This window comes from Pipistrellus kuhlii, unplaced genomic scaffold (assembly GCF_014108245.1).
Source record: "Pipistrellus kuhlii isolate mPipKuh1 unplaced genomic scaffold, mPipKuh1.p scaffold_m20_p_29, whole genome shotgun sequence".
In the NCBI taxonomy this organism is placed as follows: domain Eukaryota; kingdom Metazoa; phylum Chordata; class Mammalia; order Chiroptera; family Vespertilionidae; genus Pipistrellus; species Pipistrellus kuhlii.
In genome coordinates, this window is record NW_023425528.1 from 4,981,152 (window position 1) to 4,999,891 (window position 18,740).

Sequence of the window (18,740 nt, forward strand, 5' to 3'; positions counted from 1 at the left end):
AGGTAACTTATTTTATAGCAAGCTCTATAGCGTTTAATCACCACTGGACTAGCATTTGGGGATCTAAATTTTAGGTCTGCCTTGTTTTGTAGTTAGTAGTAGGCCAGGTTTGTGGAAGTAATTTAACCTCTCTAAATTTCTGCCTTCTGTAACATTGGGATAATCCCTGACTCCATCATAAGGAGTTTTAAAGGAGATAATTGATATAAAAACACTTTGAACATTGGAATATTCCTGTAACTGCCATCCAAAATACATCATCTTATTAACAATATACTTAGTACAAGGTATCTATGTTTTCTTGAGAACTAAGTAATCTGACATTTTTAAAATGTAACACTTGCACCCTATGAATGAAGTCCTTAGAAATATAACTACCAAGAAAGAGGATTAACTGGGCTGTTTTAAACATTCACTGTTCTTATTATAGTATCTTACATTATATTAGCAAATCTCAGATGTATATAGCTGGGAAGGCCCATAGTGGAAGTTTCATTCTCCCACCCTCAGGTAGGAGAACCTGCTAAAGCCATGAAAGACCCAATAGAGAACCTTGGTAATCATAGTATCCAATCAGCACATCTGGAATTTATTTTTTTAATATTTTTATTTATTTTAGAGAGGAAAGGAGAAGGAGAGATAGATAGAAACATAAATGATGAGAAAGAATCATTGATCGGGTGCCTCCTGCATGCTGCCCCCCTTTATTGGGAATCAAGCCCGCAACCTGAGCATGTGCACTTCAGTCCAAATCGAACCCAAGACCCTTCAGTCCACAGGCCAACACTCTATCCACTGAGCCAAACAAACCAGGGCTGGAATTTCTTTATGTCTAGTTCCATTCTCTTTGGTGAAATAGGGAGCCCATTTCATCCTGCCAGGTCTTTAGTGGGTATGCGAAACAACACATGCCCTCCATAAGGTAGCAGTCTTAATGTATAGAAAAATAGTCAAAATGGTACCTGATTCTGCAAGATCAGCTACAAGCCCAAATCACAGGCTGGGTGTTCCATGAAGATGATGGATGAAAGGAAATGATGACCCTATGTTAGCCCTTCTAGTGACCCCCATTCACACATGCTGACATCCATCACTTCCAGTAACATCTTCAAAATTATTCAGCAACAGTGATATTCTGACAAATCATTAAGGAGTTGACTTTTGCACCTATCTCCTTCCAGACAACACACACTGGTCTCACTCTCATTTATACCCAATTCACATGTGCAACAGTTTCAATGGAAATGTTTGAAAACAAAAAGCAAATATGAGGCAATGTCCTAAACCAGACACATCTGATTATGTGGATAATTATGCATGGCATAAGTTAGAGAGGAAAAAATGGAGCCTCGTTTGATTTAAGCAGGAAAATAACTTGATATCCTTTAGCTAGCCTTTTCTCCTTTCAATACTTCATTTTAATGTTTGGTACAACTCTTTTCTGTCTTCCCCTTTTTCATCTATCCCTGCATCTTCTCCATTTCTTAATCTCCCTCTCAAACATTTTCTCTCAATTTATTTCTCCCTATAACTTATTTCCTAGTTTAGTGTATATATCTCCCAATGCTGCCCTCCATACTTATCTTGAATTTGACTGCTGGTTTTAGTGCCCAATTTTCCTGTTTACTGGCCTTGAAATAGAAGTGCAGGGCCTAGTAGATAGAGGGCATCATTATCCCACCTTATTCCCATTTCAACCATAGAGGACTTGTAAGAGTAAAGAAATAGTACAGAAGGTTTTTCTGAGACACAGCACTGACCCTGGAGGTCAAGCAAGATGTCATGTCCTTCAGGCTTTTCAAATGGTAGTGCAATGATCTCCAAAGAGCACTCTTTTCTGAGCTGTTTAGGATACTTTGGAGAACCAAAAGGAATGTTAACACTATTCAAGATGCAGCAGTCTCTGACATCTGGCATTCTGATAACAGAACTCATGATTAATGGAGATTCCCATCGATTGTTACTGTAATGATCATAACTTTGAGCTACTGCAAGATCTCACAGGGTCTTCAGCATCACCGAAGAAAGACTGCATACTTTTCAGTCTAGTTAACACACTAAGAATTTTTTATTGTGTATTAATTAGGTGGAAGTTAGTAAAGTGCATTGACCAAAACATTTGATTAACAAGACCATAAAGGATGACTAAGAGTCTTCTTTAACATAATTTTTGCACAGTAATGCTTTCTGCTGTGTAGCATATATATAATAGAAAATAGCATACTCCAGAAATTAGAGCAAACTATACAATAACAAACTATATGGCAATTTAAAAACTTTTCACATATATGAGCACACTCAGTTAGAGCTTCAACTTTCTAAAGTAAGCAGTATGCAAGCCTGTAAAGCAGGGGTGGGGAACACCTGGCCTGTGGGCCATATAAGATCCACAAAGTCATTGGACTGGCCATGCCAAGGCATTAGAGGTGAGTTAATTAAATGTTTGACCAACTATAGCAAGCTTATTTTTAAGTAACTTTGTATGGCCCCCAAACCTATAATAATAAAGGCATAATATGCTAATTAGACTGGACAGCTGAACGGCCTTCTGAAAGTCCTTCCGGATGAAGCCGGTGCTGCAAGGGCCAAGGCAAGCTGCCGTGGCTATGAGGATCAAGCGCCTCACATGAATTTTGTGCATTGGGCCTAATGATATTATAAATATCCAAATGGCCCTTGGCAGACAAAAGGTTCCCCATCCCTGCTGTAAAGTATACACATTAATGGGAATCTAATGCACAAAACACCTGAATTAAATTTTAGCACACATCTGATGAAGAATATTTTCTTGCCATCATTTTATAAAAACATGAAAAAGTTTTTGTTTGTTTTTTCCTACTGAGTGGTGAAAAATTAAAAAGTCCCATTTTTGAAAGTGAGAAAAGTTTCAAAGCAAGCTACCATATATTCTTAAGGAAAAATGAAAGCCACTGCTGGCTTTTAGATGCTAAGATTATAGTTTCCCACATATTCCCTCTGTTCTATTGCAAGGGCGTGTTTACAGAACAGAAAAATCGTAAAATCTGGAGTCCAAGAGTCCTGGGAGACATCTGGCTTCCATCATTTTCTATGTGATGCTAGGCTGTCTAATTAAACACTTTGAACTTATATTGCCTCATATGTAAAAAGGGGATAATACAGAATGGTTGTCTGGGTTGAAAGATCCAATACAAGTATAGTGCATGGAATACAGCTTAGCATACAGGAATTCATGGTAGATCAGTCAGTAAATGGTAGATCACTTCTTATTTGTCTTGATTTTATTTATATCCACCTATCTCCTAATACTCCTCTAGGAAGAGGGGTATTTGCTTCATTCCCAGGTTCACCAGCTTCCAAATCTCTTTGGATTCCCCACAAACAAAATGTACATAAACTGTGCTCTCTAAGGACATAGGCCTTCACAAAGCATTGCATATCCTCTGAAACACACCTGATGCGCAAGTGCAGCACAGGATAGCTAAGCATGCTTCAGATGACACATGTCACACAGAATATGTCACCTCCAAATGCAACCTATTCTGCTTTTTTCCATATGTTCTTCCAATTTCAAGTCCTTTACGTTGATTTATTTTTAGATGTATTATACCATTTTCAGAGTCCTGGCAGATTCATTTGCCTCACTGCCTTTGTAATTTTCTCATGTATTTATTTATTCATTCATGTATTTGTTCCCCACCTTGTTTCAAATTGGCTATCAGGTGGCATACAAGAATACACAAAATACAAATGATAGTATAAATTCAAAGTAGATAAGAAAGTAGAAAGGGGGAGAAGATATGAACAGCCCTGTTTGTGTGGCTCAGTAGATTGAACACTGTCCCACACAACAGCAGGTCATGATTTGATTCTGTCAGGGCATATGCCCAGGTTGCAGGCTTTATCCCCAGTAGGGGGTATACATCAGGCAGCCGATTGGTTAATTATTCTCTCATCATTAATGTTTTTATCTCTGTCTCTCTCTCCCTTCCTCTATCTGAAATCAATAAAAACATTTTTTTAATCTTAAAAAAAAATAATAGGAACATAAAATGGAGCCTGGAAGAAAGCTAATACAAAGCACATACATACCATAGAGTCCCCATGGCAAGTGCTATGCATGGGCCACAAATTTGGCTCCCAGCTTTCTAGTAGCCAGCAAAAGAGAAACCCAGTAAATGGCAGATCACAAAAGAAGTGATATGCCATTTACTAGAAAGCCAATAAGCTTTCTAGTAACTTCAGTCTCACATTTCACAGGGTACATAAAATAAAAGCAAAACCACTTCTTAAGGATGTCTTTTCCTGATCTAAATTCTAAAAAATTTCCTATAGTGAAGTGTCATAAATGGTGGAAAATTGTCTCTCCAAAGTTGCTCTAACATCACGATTCAGCTCCTGGAATAGACTCCAACAAAGACAGCCATTCTTGAAATTATATCTACTACTACTTATTTTTTTTCTACCTATCTCTTGAAATTCCATTTGTTCAATTAAATGTAGCTATTAAAAAGACTTCTTTAAACAAAACAAAACAAATAAAAAACCTCTTTGACCAAAGCAAGTATTTTCATTTAATTAAAGAAGTAGACATTGTGACATTATTTATTTAAAAAATTTAGAAAGTTCACCAAATATCCAATGAAAGGAAATGATTAAATAAACCATGATGCCACTATTGCCAATATATGATGAAATATTATACATTTCAAAAATAATATTATGAAAACTTTTTAAAATATAAGAAAATATTACTTATAAAAATGTAAGTGAAAATCAGGATAAAAAATTATATATTATGATCTCAACTATGTAAAAATATCCCCATATATGGCCATAAAAAGTCTGAAAGTAAATTCACCAAAAGGTTAACATTGTTTCTGAGATCTATGAATTTGGGTGATTTTTTTTCCTTTATGCTTGTGTTTATTTTCCAAAGTTTTTTATACTAATGAAAAATTTCTCTATAATGAGAAAAAAGGACTAGGAAGAAAATATCAACCTAATAAGTTATCATTGTTCTATGAAATTATGGGCAGTTTCAATTTTTCAATTTTATATAAATTCTAGCCAGGAACAAAGTTACTTAAAGAAAGAAACAAGAATTCTAAAATCTAGTTTATTGATTGCTTATAAGGGCCAGAATGATGGAAATCTAATAATACCTCACAATAATTAATCACTTAATAATTACAATATTATTTTACATTTTAATAATTAATAAATGTATTTATTTAAATTTAATATTATTAAACTTATTTGTAAAAGCATCCTGATATTTATAATTATATTTGATTATCAACAATATCTTGTGAGACAAGCTAGATAAAACTCTTCTCATTTAACAGGTGATGAAATTGAGGCTCAGATAAATTAAGTAACTCAAAATCACAATAATCAGTGACACAGATAGACTTAAACCCAGGCCTCCAGAATTCTAGTCCAGTGTTCTTTCTATTTATTCAAGACTGACAGTGGTGTAACCTAATCAGTCACTGAGAGACAGAAATATAAAAACAAGAACTGCTCCCTACATATAAGGATGCTATTCCTACATAATCCCCAAGGTAGGGGAGTTTAGCTGATGAAATTATGATTTTGGGAGGTAAAAAAAAGAATAAGGAAAGTGAGGTTACATGTGAATTTTGAAATCCCTTATAAATACTTTTTGTACAATAAAACAAAACAATAATAACAGTGCATTACATAAAAAGAATGAAAGTTTAAATAGCTTAAATTAGTAAAAAATGACAGGTTCTACATAGTTTCCATTTTAGATCCTGAAATGACTTCCAAAGGCAATGAAGATGCACTACTCATTATGGCAGTGGAAAATGGGAGTGACAGTGAATCAATGAACAGAGCTGGACTATGTCAAAATCATGGCTCTCCATACTCTCAGAGTCATCTAAATCCAATCCTAAAATTGCAATGATTTGCTTGTGGCTTTAGCCTTATCAAGCAAGTGAATTTAAGTGGTACAGTTTAATGACTGTGACTCTTCTGAAGATGCTTTCTGTCTTCTCAAGACTTTAAAAGACACCTTAGCACTTTGGTATAGAATTCAAATTAAATCATTCAAGCTTTTCTAAAGTCAGATTATCAGCTGTTCAGCACTGGTATATAAATGGCACTACTTGATGTTTTAGGCTCTTCTGAGTTTGCTTTCTTCCTATTATGGTGTCAAAAGTCTTAGAATCTCCTTATAGAGTTTAAGTAAATTATTCAAGCTTTGTCTGAAGACAGCTTATCAGCTTTCCAGCATTTTGTATTTGATCATTTAAGCCCTGCTGGTTTCTGTCCAATGTGATATTTTTTAAGGCACCAGAATACCTCTTTATGTAATTCTGCTAAATTACTCAAGCTTTGAAGAGGTAAAACTGACATGTAAAGGTATCAATTTTCCCTACTTTCTTGGAGAGGTGCTAATATTGTTCTAAAATACTTGCTTCTGTTGCTACAGTTTCATAGATTCTAAGTATCTTCATCATCACTTATGGTAATCATCTCTGGAGTATTGGAATTTTCCTGAAAGTCATCTTCTAGCAGCATCATATCACTTGGGTTAGTGTCAACAGGTTCAGATTCAACTTTAGCCATGTTATGCCAAATGTTCATTTGCACCCATAGGTTCTTCTTGATCAAAATAGTTTTTTCAGGAGGGAATGCTGAAAGATTTTTCACCATATCTAGCCAAATTTTCCCACAGGTTGTATTAATGAAAGGCCCTGTTAAACTACTGAAAGTCTCTTTTATTAAGACTATATCATTAGTGAGGGTGTAGGAATCTCATGCACCAGGATCTTCAGACAAAGGAACCTTTGTGAGATTTTGAACAACAAAGTCATATTATTAATTTGGCATTAAGTCTTCTTGAATGACTGGATCAAACACTGATCTAAGGCCTCAAATATCTGAGACATGAGAATAATTATCAAACCAACTTTAACATTAGGATTCACATTGGCAAGTACATCTGAGGTTCCAAAGGACTATAACAAATCAGTAGGACTTTGAATTCAAGATTTTTAAAAATAGTCTTGAACTTCCACAAGAAAGTACTTTTTAAACAATTCCTTGCAGAGATAAGGAGTCACCCTGGATTTTCTGTTTGCACGTAAATGCACCGGAAACTTGGCTAGGTTTTTTCCCATTGGGAAGAGTTAGGCATAATTTCATGTAGAGTAGTAATGATTTCACTATGAGGCCACCTGAAGTAGTGGCACAAACCACAAATGTAAGCCTCCTTATTTTTTATTACCTCATATCAGCATCAATTGTATCCTACTCTTCAAAAGGGCAAGTAATATTATTTAAGGGTTTCCAAAGCATGGTAGTCTCAATAGCACAGATTTGCACAGACACATAACTCCCTACTTCAATTACTTTCTGCAGTTGTGGCAGATACAACACAGGCTCTGGTAGTTCTTTTTTTGGCACCACTATAACATAAAGCTTTGTCTCCAGGTCATGGCATTTCTTAAGTTTCTCAAACGATCCCTTGTTCCTAGAAAATATTTTTTTTTCTGTACCCATTTCAGTGTCTGAAAATATTTCTTCAAGATTTCTTCTTACATGGTCAGAAATCCCATACATGGAAAGTGTTTCCTTATTATTTTGCTTGTATCTAACACAGATGTTTAACATCATTTCCAAGTTTTCCATCCTTATGTCACAAGGGATAAAACATCCCTTAAGTGATACAGGTATACAAGAGACAATACTGACCTTAATAAGAAATTCTGTTTTCCTTATGGTACAAACTATGGATTCATTAACACTGCTAAAGCAACCTAGGAAACCATTTGTTTTGCCTTAAAGAAGCAGATGAGGAATGTTCATTTTCTCTTCTAAAGACATCACCCATCTTGCCCTTTTGGCAAGTTTCTGTGGTAGCTGTCTCTGTACTTCATCTATCGATATTCTATTCTTCCTCTACAGTCACATTTATAGAAGCCATGTTTAAACTTTAGGCTAATTAATGCAACCTGGCAATTACTTACTAGATATTTTATATCCCCTAGGGTTACAAAGTGTCAGCATATGATTTTTAAGCACCAAACTGTATTATGAACAACACAAGGACAAATTATAATATATTATTGTAATATCCAGTGCAAATAGGGCTGCTCGTTTAGGGGACAACTGACAGAAGATGAGAAGGAAAACAAATGACTTCAACTGACTCCTGTATACTCAGTTAAAAATTTTCACAGCTGTCAAAAAGGTATATAGAAGTACATCCACCTATAGACCAATTTTTAATAAGAAGAGCTTGTAGCTTAGAAAAGATTACGGTAAATTCTCTTCTAAGTTATCAGAAAGAAAGTAGTTTATATATTCAAGACAGTATTATTGCTATAAGTTCCCTTGGCTTAACACTATGAATTCAATTTTACGTAAAAGGTAAATACAACGTAAGTATATTTTCTGTATACCACAGTACATCAATCAAACATTAACTTCTGACACAATGCAACCTCTAAAGAAGTAAATATAAATATCAGGCAGTCCCTAAACAGCTAATGCTCAAGAAATAACTACTCAAGAAAGAAAGTGACAATGAAAGAATAAATTAGCCCCTTTTCAATGCCCGACCACTGATACTTTACTTTTATCCCCTCCTCCTGGGAAGATAGAGCGAAGCCTGGCTTTCTTATTCTTCTCTTCAGGGGCCATGGGAAGCGGTTTGGAGCTGTGGTTAAGCGCTGAAGAATCCCGATTGTTACTATTCATCCTCAGTGGGGGAGCTGGGGGTTTCTCTTCATTATCCAGATTGTCAGACATTTTCAGTTACAACTAACTGCACAGCTCCTAAAGGAGGAGGAGGAGAAAATGCATTAAGAAAAGAGAGATCTATAAAACAATCTAGTAAATATAGGAATTCTAATATCTTAGAAACAAAGGTATTGGTTTAATATTGTCTCAGGTTTTTCATTGACCATGTTGAGGGGTTTCTTTTCTAGAGGAAAATATACCACTTCCCTAATGACCAACCGTGAAATTTCCCAAAGAAAAAAAGTGAAGGCTATGATTAATCGCTTTTCAATATGCACACACAAACACATAAAAGGTCCCTTCCATTTCTCATGATGAAACTATATTTTCTGCTGTACACTGAGTCTTTTAATGAACAAGTTATAATCTTTCTTCTTTAAACATTCTATCCTGATCATTGTTATGGTAGGGTAGCAAAATTTCTTCAGAATCCAAAATTGACACAGATTTGGCTGTTGATTTTAATGGCCCATAAGAATGACTTGTTGCATGCTTTGACATTGGGATGCCTTTGGTGTCTGATTCTTACTTGTGTATACCTTATCTACAAAATATACTCTACTGTTTTATGAGAAAGAACTGAGAAGCAATCTAGTAGACCTGATAGTTTCAATAAACTTGGGGTGTACATATAGAAGAAATAATCCCTCGTCTTCAGGTAGCAGGTAGAAGATAACGCTGAAACAAATGTCACCATGAGCAAAAAGGAGCTTCAAGGAAAGGACCACTTCCTGAGGAGACACTAAAAGCCTACTCATTGTCATATTTTATATCCTGGAATAGGGAGCAAAGAAGTTGACAGGGGTAACATGGTTGTAAGAATCTGTCTGTGTTTTAGCAACTTATTTGCTCTTAATTTTATTACTTTTGCATTTTGTGCTTAGGGCTGAATATATTTGGGTTTTATCCCACTGAGAGGGCAAAGTAAACTGTAAAGAATGGATTTTCCAATGAAATGTTTCTGTTTCCAGTTTTTTTACTATTCTAATTCAAGTCCTTCATTAAGGACCTGAAACTTGCCATGGCAAGTCAGGTGTTAAGAATGAATGAATGAATGAATCTTCAGTTTAAATACAAGAAAAATCAAATTTCATTGCAACAAAATCTCTGTAAATTCAAGTATTAAGTTGTACTCATTTAGGAGCAAAAGAACCCTCCAAACACAACTTAGAATATCATTTTATCCCAACAACATTTACTATAAACAAATATAATAAAAACAATAAAACCAGGATCGCCTCATTACCAATTATAATGAGAAATAATCTGTCATAAATATGTTTAGCTCTTTAGTTGTTACAATGTTTATTGTTTTCAGTATTGAACTCTAATTAGGTTACATCATGTTATGTAGAATTTCTTTTAATTTTACTATGTTCTAAGTTTTCTCAAATATATAGCCTGTGAATATTTAAGAATAAGTGATTATCAATAGCTTCTCTATGTGCATAGGTGACTACAAACTAACAATCATGATGCTGATTGGATTTATCTTGATTTGGACAAGAGGTCTCTTTTCCTTTTCTAAGTGTCATGACTTCTATTATCTTAATAAATTAAGAACAATTCTATGTTTTTTTTTTCCAGTTAGCATGATAGTAAAAATACTCAGTATTAAATATTTTCTCACAAATGGCAACAACTTAATAAGTCTGACATTTTCCTATGTAAGTGAAACTACAATATACAGCAAAATTAAAATGAACTGATGTCAAAGATAAGGGATAAGGCCTACTAATTGATATACTAGTGCCTATTTTAATTAGAATACTAAACTACTGCTTATAGGTTTATATTCCCTTTTGTTTTTGATTTTGGTCCTTATAAATTCACTGTTTCTCCAAAATAGAAGTGAGTTTAAGACTCAAGAGAACCAAGATGGTGGCTTAGGTAAACACCTATACTTGTTGCTTCTCACAACCACATCAAAATTACAATTAAAAGGCAGAAAAACTGCCACCCAGAATGAACGGGAAAGCTGACTGAATGTAAGTTCCATATCTACAGAGATGAAGAAAGTGCATTGAGACTGGTAATACATACGGAGGCATGGAAAGTGCTGGCACATGGGATTGCTGCTCTTTTAATCAGGAGGGAGATACAAGCTCCCACTTGCTTTGAACTCTAGTTCTGGGTGAGACTCTTGGGGACCCAGACACATATGAGGTAAAACTGGACTGTCTGGCATCAGGACAGGAACGTGAAGGTGGCTTTAATTCAGAGGAGCTCACAGTGATCATTGTTCCTCCAAGGGAGTGTGGGATGCAGAGATCCAGGGACCTCTCTGATGCAGGGCTTACTGGTAGCCATTGCTGTTTGTTCCACCCTAGTGATTCCCAGAGACCCTGCCCCACCCAATTTACAACCTCACCCAAGCTGTGTGCATTGGCTTTGCATATGAATGGCCTATCCTTTTGCAATCTAAAACATGTCAAACTGAAGCTGGGTCAGAGAGCCCCATAGTTTCCAAAAGAAGGCCCAAGGCGTGACAGCAGCAGCCTGCCTTGCTTCACAGCTGGGTCCAGGATGGGCACTTCCAAACACAATTCAAAGAGGAAGAATCTATAGATGTCTCTGTATCTCTTGCTGGGTGCCCCTAGACATTGACTAACCTTGCACCTTCTTGTAGAGCCAAAAACTATTGTACCCAGTGGTCAGTGTACAATCAAACAAAATTACAACTATTCACATTCATAAGTGACATACCCAAAGGGCAGACTCAGCAAGCACCAAAGTCTCACTGAATCAAGTCCTGCCCCATAAGGGTGTCTCTTGCACAACAGATTTTCCAATGTAGACACAGTTGGTCGTTAAAGCCCATTGGCCTGGAGGTCATTTCCTCCCAGTGATACCAACAGCAATCAAGGCTTAACTACAACAAGACTATGCACACAGTCCAGAAAGGGGTTCATTAAGAGCATCCACCTCAGGTGACTGAGGAGGCTGAGACAATGGGCCCCTTAGGACACCTACCACACAAGTCCACTCTGTCAGCTCAAGGAGACTTAGCAGCTACCCAGTACATAGAAACAAACACAGGGAAGCAGCCAAAATGCAGAGACAAAGAAACAAGTCACAAATGAAAGAAATGGAAGAAAGCAAGATACTGGATATAGAGTTCAAAACCACAGTTATAAGGTTACTCAAGAATCGTGTAGAAACCTCCAAGAAATTTAGTGAGACCTTCAAGAATGTGGAAAAGGACCAATCAGAAATTAAGCATACACTAACTGAAATAAATAATAATATATAGAGACACAACAGAAGACTAGAGGATCCCAAGGATCAAGTCAAAATTTGAAATATGAGGAAGCAAAAAACACCCAACTGGAAGAGAAGAAATAATTCAAAAATATGAAGATAGTGTAAGGAGCCTCTGGGACAACTTCAAGCATACCAACATCCAAATTTGTTGGTAATAGAAGAAGAGAGAGAGCAAGATATTGAAAACCTATTTGAAAAAATAATGACAGAAAACTTCCCCTTCCTGGTGAAGGAAATAAACTTACAAGTATAGGAAGCACACAGAACCCCAAACAAGAGGAACACAAAGAGGACCACACTGAGACACATCATAATTAAAATGCCAAGGGCAAAAGACAAAGAGAATCTTACAAGCAGCAAGAAAAAAAACAGTTAGTTACCTACAAGGGAGTACCCATATCACTGTCAGCTGATTTCTCAACAGAAACTTTGCAAGCCAGAAGGGAGTGGCAAGAAATATTCAAAGTGATAAATAACAAGAACCTACAACCAGATTACTCTACCCAACAAAGCTATCATTTAGAAATGAAGGTCAGATAAAGAGCTTCACAGGCGTTTTTTCTCCACCATTGCAGTGTGTATTTGCTTCTCCTTCACCATGTCTTCCCACAAGACTTTCAGGTTCAAGAGGTTCCTGGCCAAGAAACAAAAGCATAATTGGCTCATTCCCCAATGGATTTGGATGAAAACTGGTCATAAAATCAGGTACAACTCGAAGAGATATTGAAGAAGAACCAAACTGGGCCTATAAGAAATCATACATGAGAGATGACTCACATATTTATGCTTTATTCAGGTTGCCTACACCTTTAAAGTATTGAAAATATGCTACTATCTGGACAGTTAGGGCATTTTAATCTGAGAATTAATGGACTTGTGGTTTTGCTCTGTCGATTTTTTCCTGGTGCAATAGTAGGATGGTTCAGTAATAAATGTGTAATACCTTTAAAAGTAAAAAAGAGCTTCCCAGAAAAAAAAAAAAGCTAAAGGAGTTCATTACCACCAAACCAGCATTATATGAAATGGTAAAGATAGAAAAAGGTAAAGATAGAAAAAGGGTAAAGATAAAAAATTATGTACAACAAAGTGACAACAAATACATATCTATCAACAAGTGAATCTAAAAATCATATAAATAAAAAACATGGTAAATACAACACACTGGTGAATGTAGTAGAATCAAGGGCATGTGAAGGAGGCAGTCTAATCATTCCCCAGAGGGGGTAGGGATTTGGGGTATGCGGGAAGAGATTGGAAAAAGAGCTTACACCTATGGACGAGGTCAGTCCGGGCAGGGGAGGCCTGTAGTGAAGTGGGAACCAGGTGGAGAAGAGCTATGGAGGAAAAAAGAGAAATATCTGTAATAGTCTAACAATAAAGATGCAAAAAACAAAAAAACTAGGAAACCAAAAAAACAATAAAAATAAAAATCCTATCTAATAAAGGTGATATGCAAATTAACTGTAACTCCCCTACACCAGTGTTTCCCAAAGTGTGGTACGCATACCCCCAGGAGTACGGGAAGAGTTTGGTAGGGGTACGCATTGCACTGGAGTTTGGTGGGGATATGCACTGCACCGTGCTTAGCTGTGCCTAATACATCCATTTTTATTTTGACGAGGGGTACTCAGAATTATGAACATTATAGAAGGGGTACACATATGTCAAAAGTTTGGGAAACACTACCTTACACCAACAAACCACTTCTACCAGCCATGCCCACCAGCCAATCAGAACGGGCATGCAAATTAACCCAACCAAGATGGCTGTGGCCAAAGAGAAAGTGAGAGGGAGGCTTGTATTTCCCAGTTGATGAAAGAAGCTAAGCTTTCCACACACCCTGGCCAGCCCAGGCCTCCACTTAAGGCTACAAAGTTTCAATTGTAGAAGATAAATAAACCCCAGTTACTAGGGCCTCCACTTGGGTCACCAGGAGGGCAGGCTGGCCTGCAAACTGCCACAGGCCCCTTGCCCAGGTCATCCCATGCCCCAAGGGAACTCCACCCTGCTCCGGGACACCCTTCAGGGCAAACCAGCTGGCCCCCACCCATGCACCAGGCCTCTATCCTATTTAATAAAAGAGTAATATGCAAATTGACCACCACTCCAACACAAGATGGCTGTCCCCATGTGGTCAAAGATCCTGCCCCCATGTGGACACAAGAAGGCCACCAAAAGATGGCCAGCAGAGGAGGGCAGTTGGGAAGGACCAGACCTGCAAGGGAGAGAACTTGGGGGCTTTCAAGCCTGCAGGGGAGGGCAGTTAGGGGTGACCAGGGTGGCAGAGGAGGGAAATTGGGGGCAAACAGGTTGGCAGGGGAGCAGTTAGACGTCAATCAGGCTGGCAGGCAGAAGCAGTTAGGATCAATAAGGAAGGCAAGCAGCCACCCCATGCACAAATTTCATCACCAGGCCTCTAGTAAAAAAATAAAAAGGACTGATTTCATCAGTGGCATTATTCTGTTTTGGACAGATTCATGCTTTTAACTTAGTCACTGAGAAGAATTTGCCACCAGAAACAAAGCACTGTTTTTTCTTTGGTTTTAGTTCTTTGTTTAACTTTTCCTTAGTTCAAAAGTGATGTCTGAATATGAGATTATTAAATAAAGTTCAATTATACAAAATCTACCTCATATTATATTAAACTTTAGTAAAAAAAATAATGAAAATTTAAAGTTATTGCAAACGAACTGTGTATCCTATATAATAAAGAGGCAATATGCAAATTGACTGACACTTTAACACATAAGATGGCCATCCCCATGTGGACACAAGATGGCTAACAAGATGGCTGGCAGGGAACGGCAGTTAGGAGGGACTAGGCCTGCAAGGGAGAGCAGTTGGGGGAAATCAGGCCTGCAGGGGAGGACAGTTAGGGTTGACTGGGCATGCAGGGAGGCAGTTAGGGGTGACCAGGCCTGCAGAGGATGGCAGTTGGGAAGGACCAAGCTTGCAGGGATTGGCAATTTGGCACACCTAGCCTGCAGGGAAGGTCAGTTGGGGGCAACCAGGACTGCAGGGATGTGCAGTTGTAGGGACAAGGCCTGCAGGGAGGGCATTTTGGGGGAGCAGGCCTGCAGGGGAGGGTAGTTTGGAAGGGGGGACACCAGGCTTGCAGCAGAGGGCAGTTGGGGGAGACCAGGTCTGCAGAAGAGGGCAGTTGGGGGGACCAGGCCTTCAGCGGATGACAGTTGGGGGCAAACAGGGTGGCAGGAGAGGGTAGTTAGGGGCAACCAGGCCTACAGGGGTGGGCAGTTAGGGTGACTAGGCTGGCAGGGAGGGCAGTTAGGGGCAATTGGTCTGGCAGGGGAGCAGTTAGGTATCCATCAGGCTGGCAGGGGAGTGGTTAGGGGTTGATCAGCCTGGTAAGCAGAAGTGGTTAGGGGAAATCAGGCAGGCAGGCAGGTGAGTGGTTGGGAGCCAGCAGTCCTGGATTGTGAGAGGTCAGTTGAACATCCCTGGAGTGGTCCCAGATTAGAGAGGGTGCAGGGTGGGCTGAGGGACATATACCCCTCTGCATGAATTTCATGCACTGGGTCTCTAGTTTAAATAGAAACACCTAAAAGAGAGGTTTCTGAAAAAAATATATATCACAGGAAGAGAGGAGCCAACAAATTCAGATGATGCCTATTTTCTGCTGAATGATTACTTAACGTGTGATGAAGAAGTCAGAGGAACATGCATGGCCTCTTTAAAATTGTATACAGAGCTGGTCTTGCATAATAAAGCAACTCATAGTCTGGACCAGTCAGGATTCTAGGACACCTATGTAATTTAAAATACTAAGCTCCTTTGTTCTTGACAAATGGGTGTGGCTAACAAAGTGGCTTTCTTTGTTCCCAATTAAGGGCTTCTGCCAGAGACTCACAAGGTAAGTACCCTGTTTCTTTTCAAGATGCCTGATTATTCTGACCTTATTTGATCTGGTATATTTTAGGTTGGGAGAAAAGGGCTACTTGTAAAAAACAAACAAACAAACAAACAAACAAACAAAAAAACACCCTCATACTATACTCTCCTACATTACACTAGAAATCCATGACTAAAATGTCTACCACACACACTTGATATGGTCCATATCATGGGCATCTTCAAAGTACCCAGCTTAGATAGCATACTTTCTACTGCCCAGTAAATTAAATTTGCTTCAATTCCATTAAAATCATCAGAAGATTATAAGAGGAGTTGGAATAAACATTTTACAGACATGAAAATTAAGTTGAATAATTTTTGTCTAGTTGCACACCAGGAATATGTAGCATGAACCAAATAACCACTCCTTTAACCTAGGCATTTCAGATTTGGTTTTCTTTGAATTATCCTCATATTACTTCAGTTCTTTATTACCCTTTAAATGTACAACTTATCTTCATCTTCTTCTAATGGTTCCAAATAATTCTGATTTGGTGGCAAGAAAATAATGCAGGAGCATCTTGTTATCATTAACCCAACTTCAAAGCAAATGCTTCAAAGCCCACTTTTAGAAGACCCATGGTGAAAGGGGAGGATTATGTAAGGAAACCTTACTGCTAATGTATTTGTTTCCCAGGTGAGAGATATATCCAACTATTCCACAAATGTAGATAAAAAGGAGGATTCCATTATGTTATGTTTGTAAACAATGCCTATTTACCAAAATAGGTTCTTTCATTCATATAGCTTTCTACAAAGCATACTGTTTAATGGCTTGCTGGTTCAATATGACTATGATGTCATTATTTCCAAGATCTTGTTAGAGACTATTTTGTTTGGGTCAGCTGTAGGTTCTATTTCAAGAATTGTACAAAATCACCATTATTCTCTAGGAACCCAATTAAAAAATGTTTATCTCTAAAGTTTAACTGTCATTCCATTCTGCAACAAAACAGGAACTTACAAGTGAGTGTCACATTGGATCTAGACATGGGCCATTTGTTTAACTTTTACAACTTGGCCCTTAGCATTGTGGAGAAACAGCTAACTTTAATGGACAACCAGCATCAAAACTGTTATATCTGTTCACAGATTGATAGGTTTTTCACAGAGAATTCAAATGGCTTCTGTGAATTGTATACATTTATAATCCAGCCCCTGGGACTTAATGAGGTTCACCAGTGCTCAGTAATAACAATATAAATTCATCAGTAAAAATAAGTTAGCCTCTTATCTCATGATAACTAAGGAGCCTAAACATCCCATTTCCAGAGTACTAGGAGAGATTACTCATCTTTCCCCCTCACTCATCTTCCTTTTTCTCTTTCTCTTTCCCCTTCTCCTCACAAAGCATGAGGGCATGCATACACAGGGCCATGTACAAACACATACACACAGCTCTTCACTGACTTGGCTTTTGAAACAAAGATCTCCTGCAAAGAATTTTAGAGGACTATTTTTCTCAAGATGCATGGGACTTTAAATTAAATGATTAGGAATTATAAATAAATTTCCACCATTCCTCCAAAGTGCATTATCTTAATCAGTGCAGTGCCACGGTAGACAAAGAATGCCCTGTAGGTTAAAAAAAAATCACCAATTTGCATATTTCAGAAACCAAGGGAGACATAGTTAATCAATGATACTCTCCCTAATGTGGCCAAAATTCATACTCTGGCACATATGTTGAATAGAAAGCAACCAAAAATGCCAATCATACCTATTTGCCACAAGTGTTCTATTCAGGTGTGTAAAAATGAGTCCAGAAATACTAGCCCTGCAACTTGCAGGGCCATATATTAAGCTATAAGAAACCTAAACAACTATTTTCATTATATCTGGTGCCATCAGAGACAATTGACATGTCTATTATCTTCTCTGATTTAAAAATCGAAATAACTGTTTATTTGCATATCTTCCCAATGAGAAACAAACTAATACTGGACTCCTTTCAAAAACAAAATCCCAGGCCAGCAGATGCAGAACTATGATCTAACTAATCCAGAGGTAAAGCTCCTAAACCACCAGCCACACAAGGGTATTACTACAAATTGGTGAGCACACCAATATTCTTAACATCATTTTGATATCAAACTAGAGGATCTAACATAGGAAAGAGATGTAGCCTAGGGGAAATTTCTATCGAATAGGGTGAATTTCACAATGTTTCTGAGATACCTACATAAAAAAGTGGTTGCAAGACATTCTGAGCTGATGAGATGACTGCCAAACTGACAGGAGCACATAGGAAATAAGATGGATTTTAGGATCTCAACATTGAAGTAAACAAGTCAAAGAACTCTCACTAAGTCTAAAAGAGTAATAAAACATGAGGGCATTTCACATTTCTACAATTTGAGAAATCTTTATAACAAGAATCAAGATAAATTGAAGATTTAATGAGGGCTTTCAGACTTTGAAGTATGAAGTAAACATAGATTTAAAGTCAGCCAATGTCTATTTAAATAATGATATCAACACTGGGATTTTTTTTTTTTAATTTGAGGATGAGGTTGCTTTTACTATCAGAATGAATTGTACTTTGGTGGCAGGGAAAGGGATCTAATAGTTACCTACCAGTTTTTTTCTGGAATCCCCGTAAATAAAAGCACATGTTTTCAAGATGGTACCATTTTGCCTGGTATTGGGAAACAAACTCTGCTTTGCTAAATAGCCAACACAGATATTAAATACACTTTATATTGGACACATTATTAGCACTGAACCAACTGGCTCAGATACTGACTGACAATGGAAGAAGATGTAGTAGACTGGTTTTAATTGCCAGAAAAGGAAGGAAGGAAGGA

At 37.5% G+C, this 18,740-nt stretch overlaps 1 protein-coding gene across 3 annotated transcripts in view; it reads right to left on the reverse strand.

Moving 5' to 3' along the window:
• PAK3 (p21 (RAC1) activated kinase 3) overlaps window positions 1–18,740 on the reverse strand; it is a 385,530-nt gene that overhangs the window by 113,181 nt on the left and 253,609 nt on the right. For all 3 annotated transcript variants that reach the window (XM_045587393.1, XM_036454430.2, XM_036454431.2), the window contains one exon: window positions 8,592–8,793. In XM_045587393.1, the coding sequence (XP_045443349.1) occupies window positions 8,592–8,766 (175 nt within the window). In that variant the 5' untranslated portion in view covers window positions 8,767–8,793. The remainder of the gene's footprint in view (window positions 1–8,591; window positions 8,794–18,740) is intronic.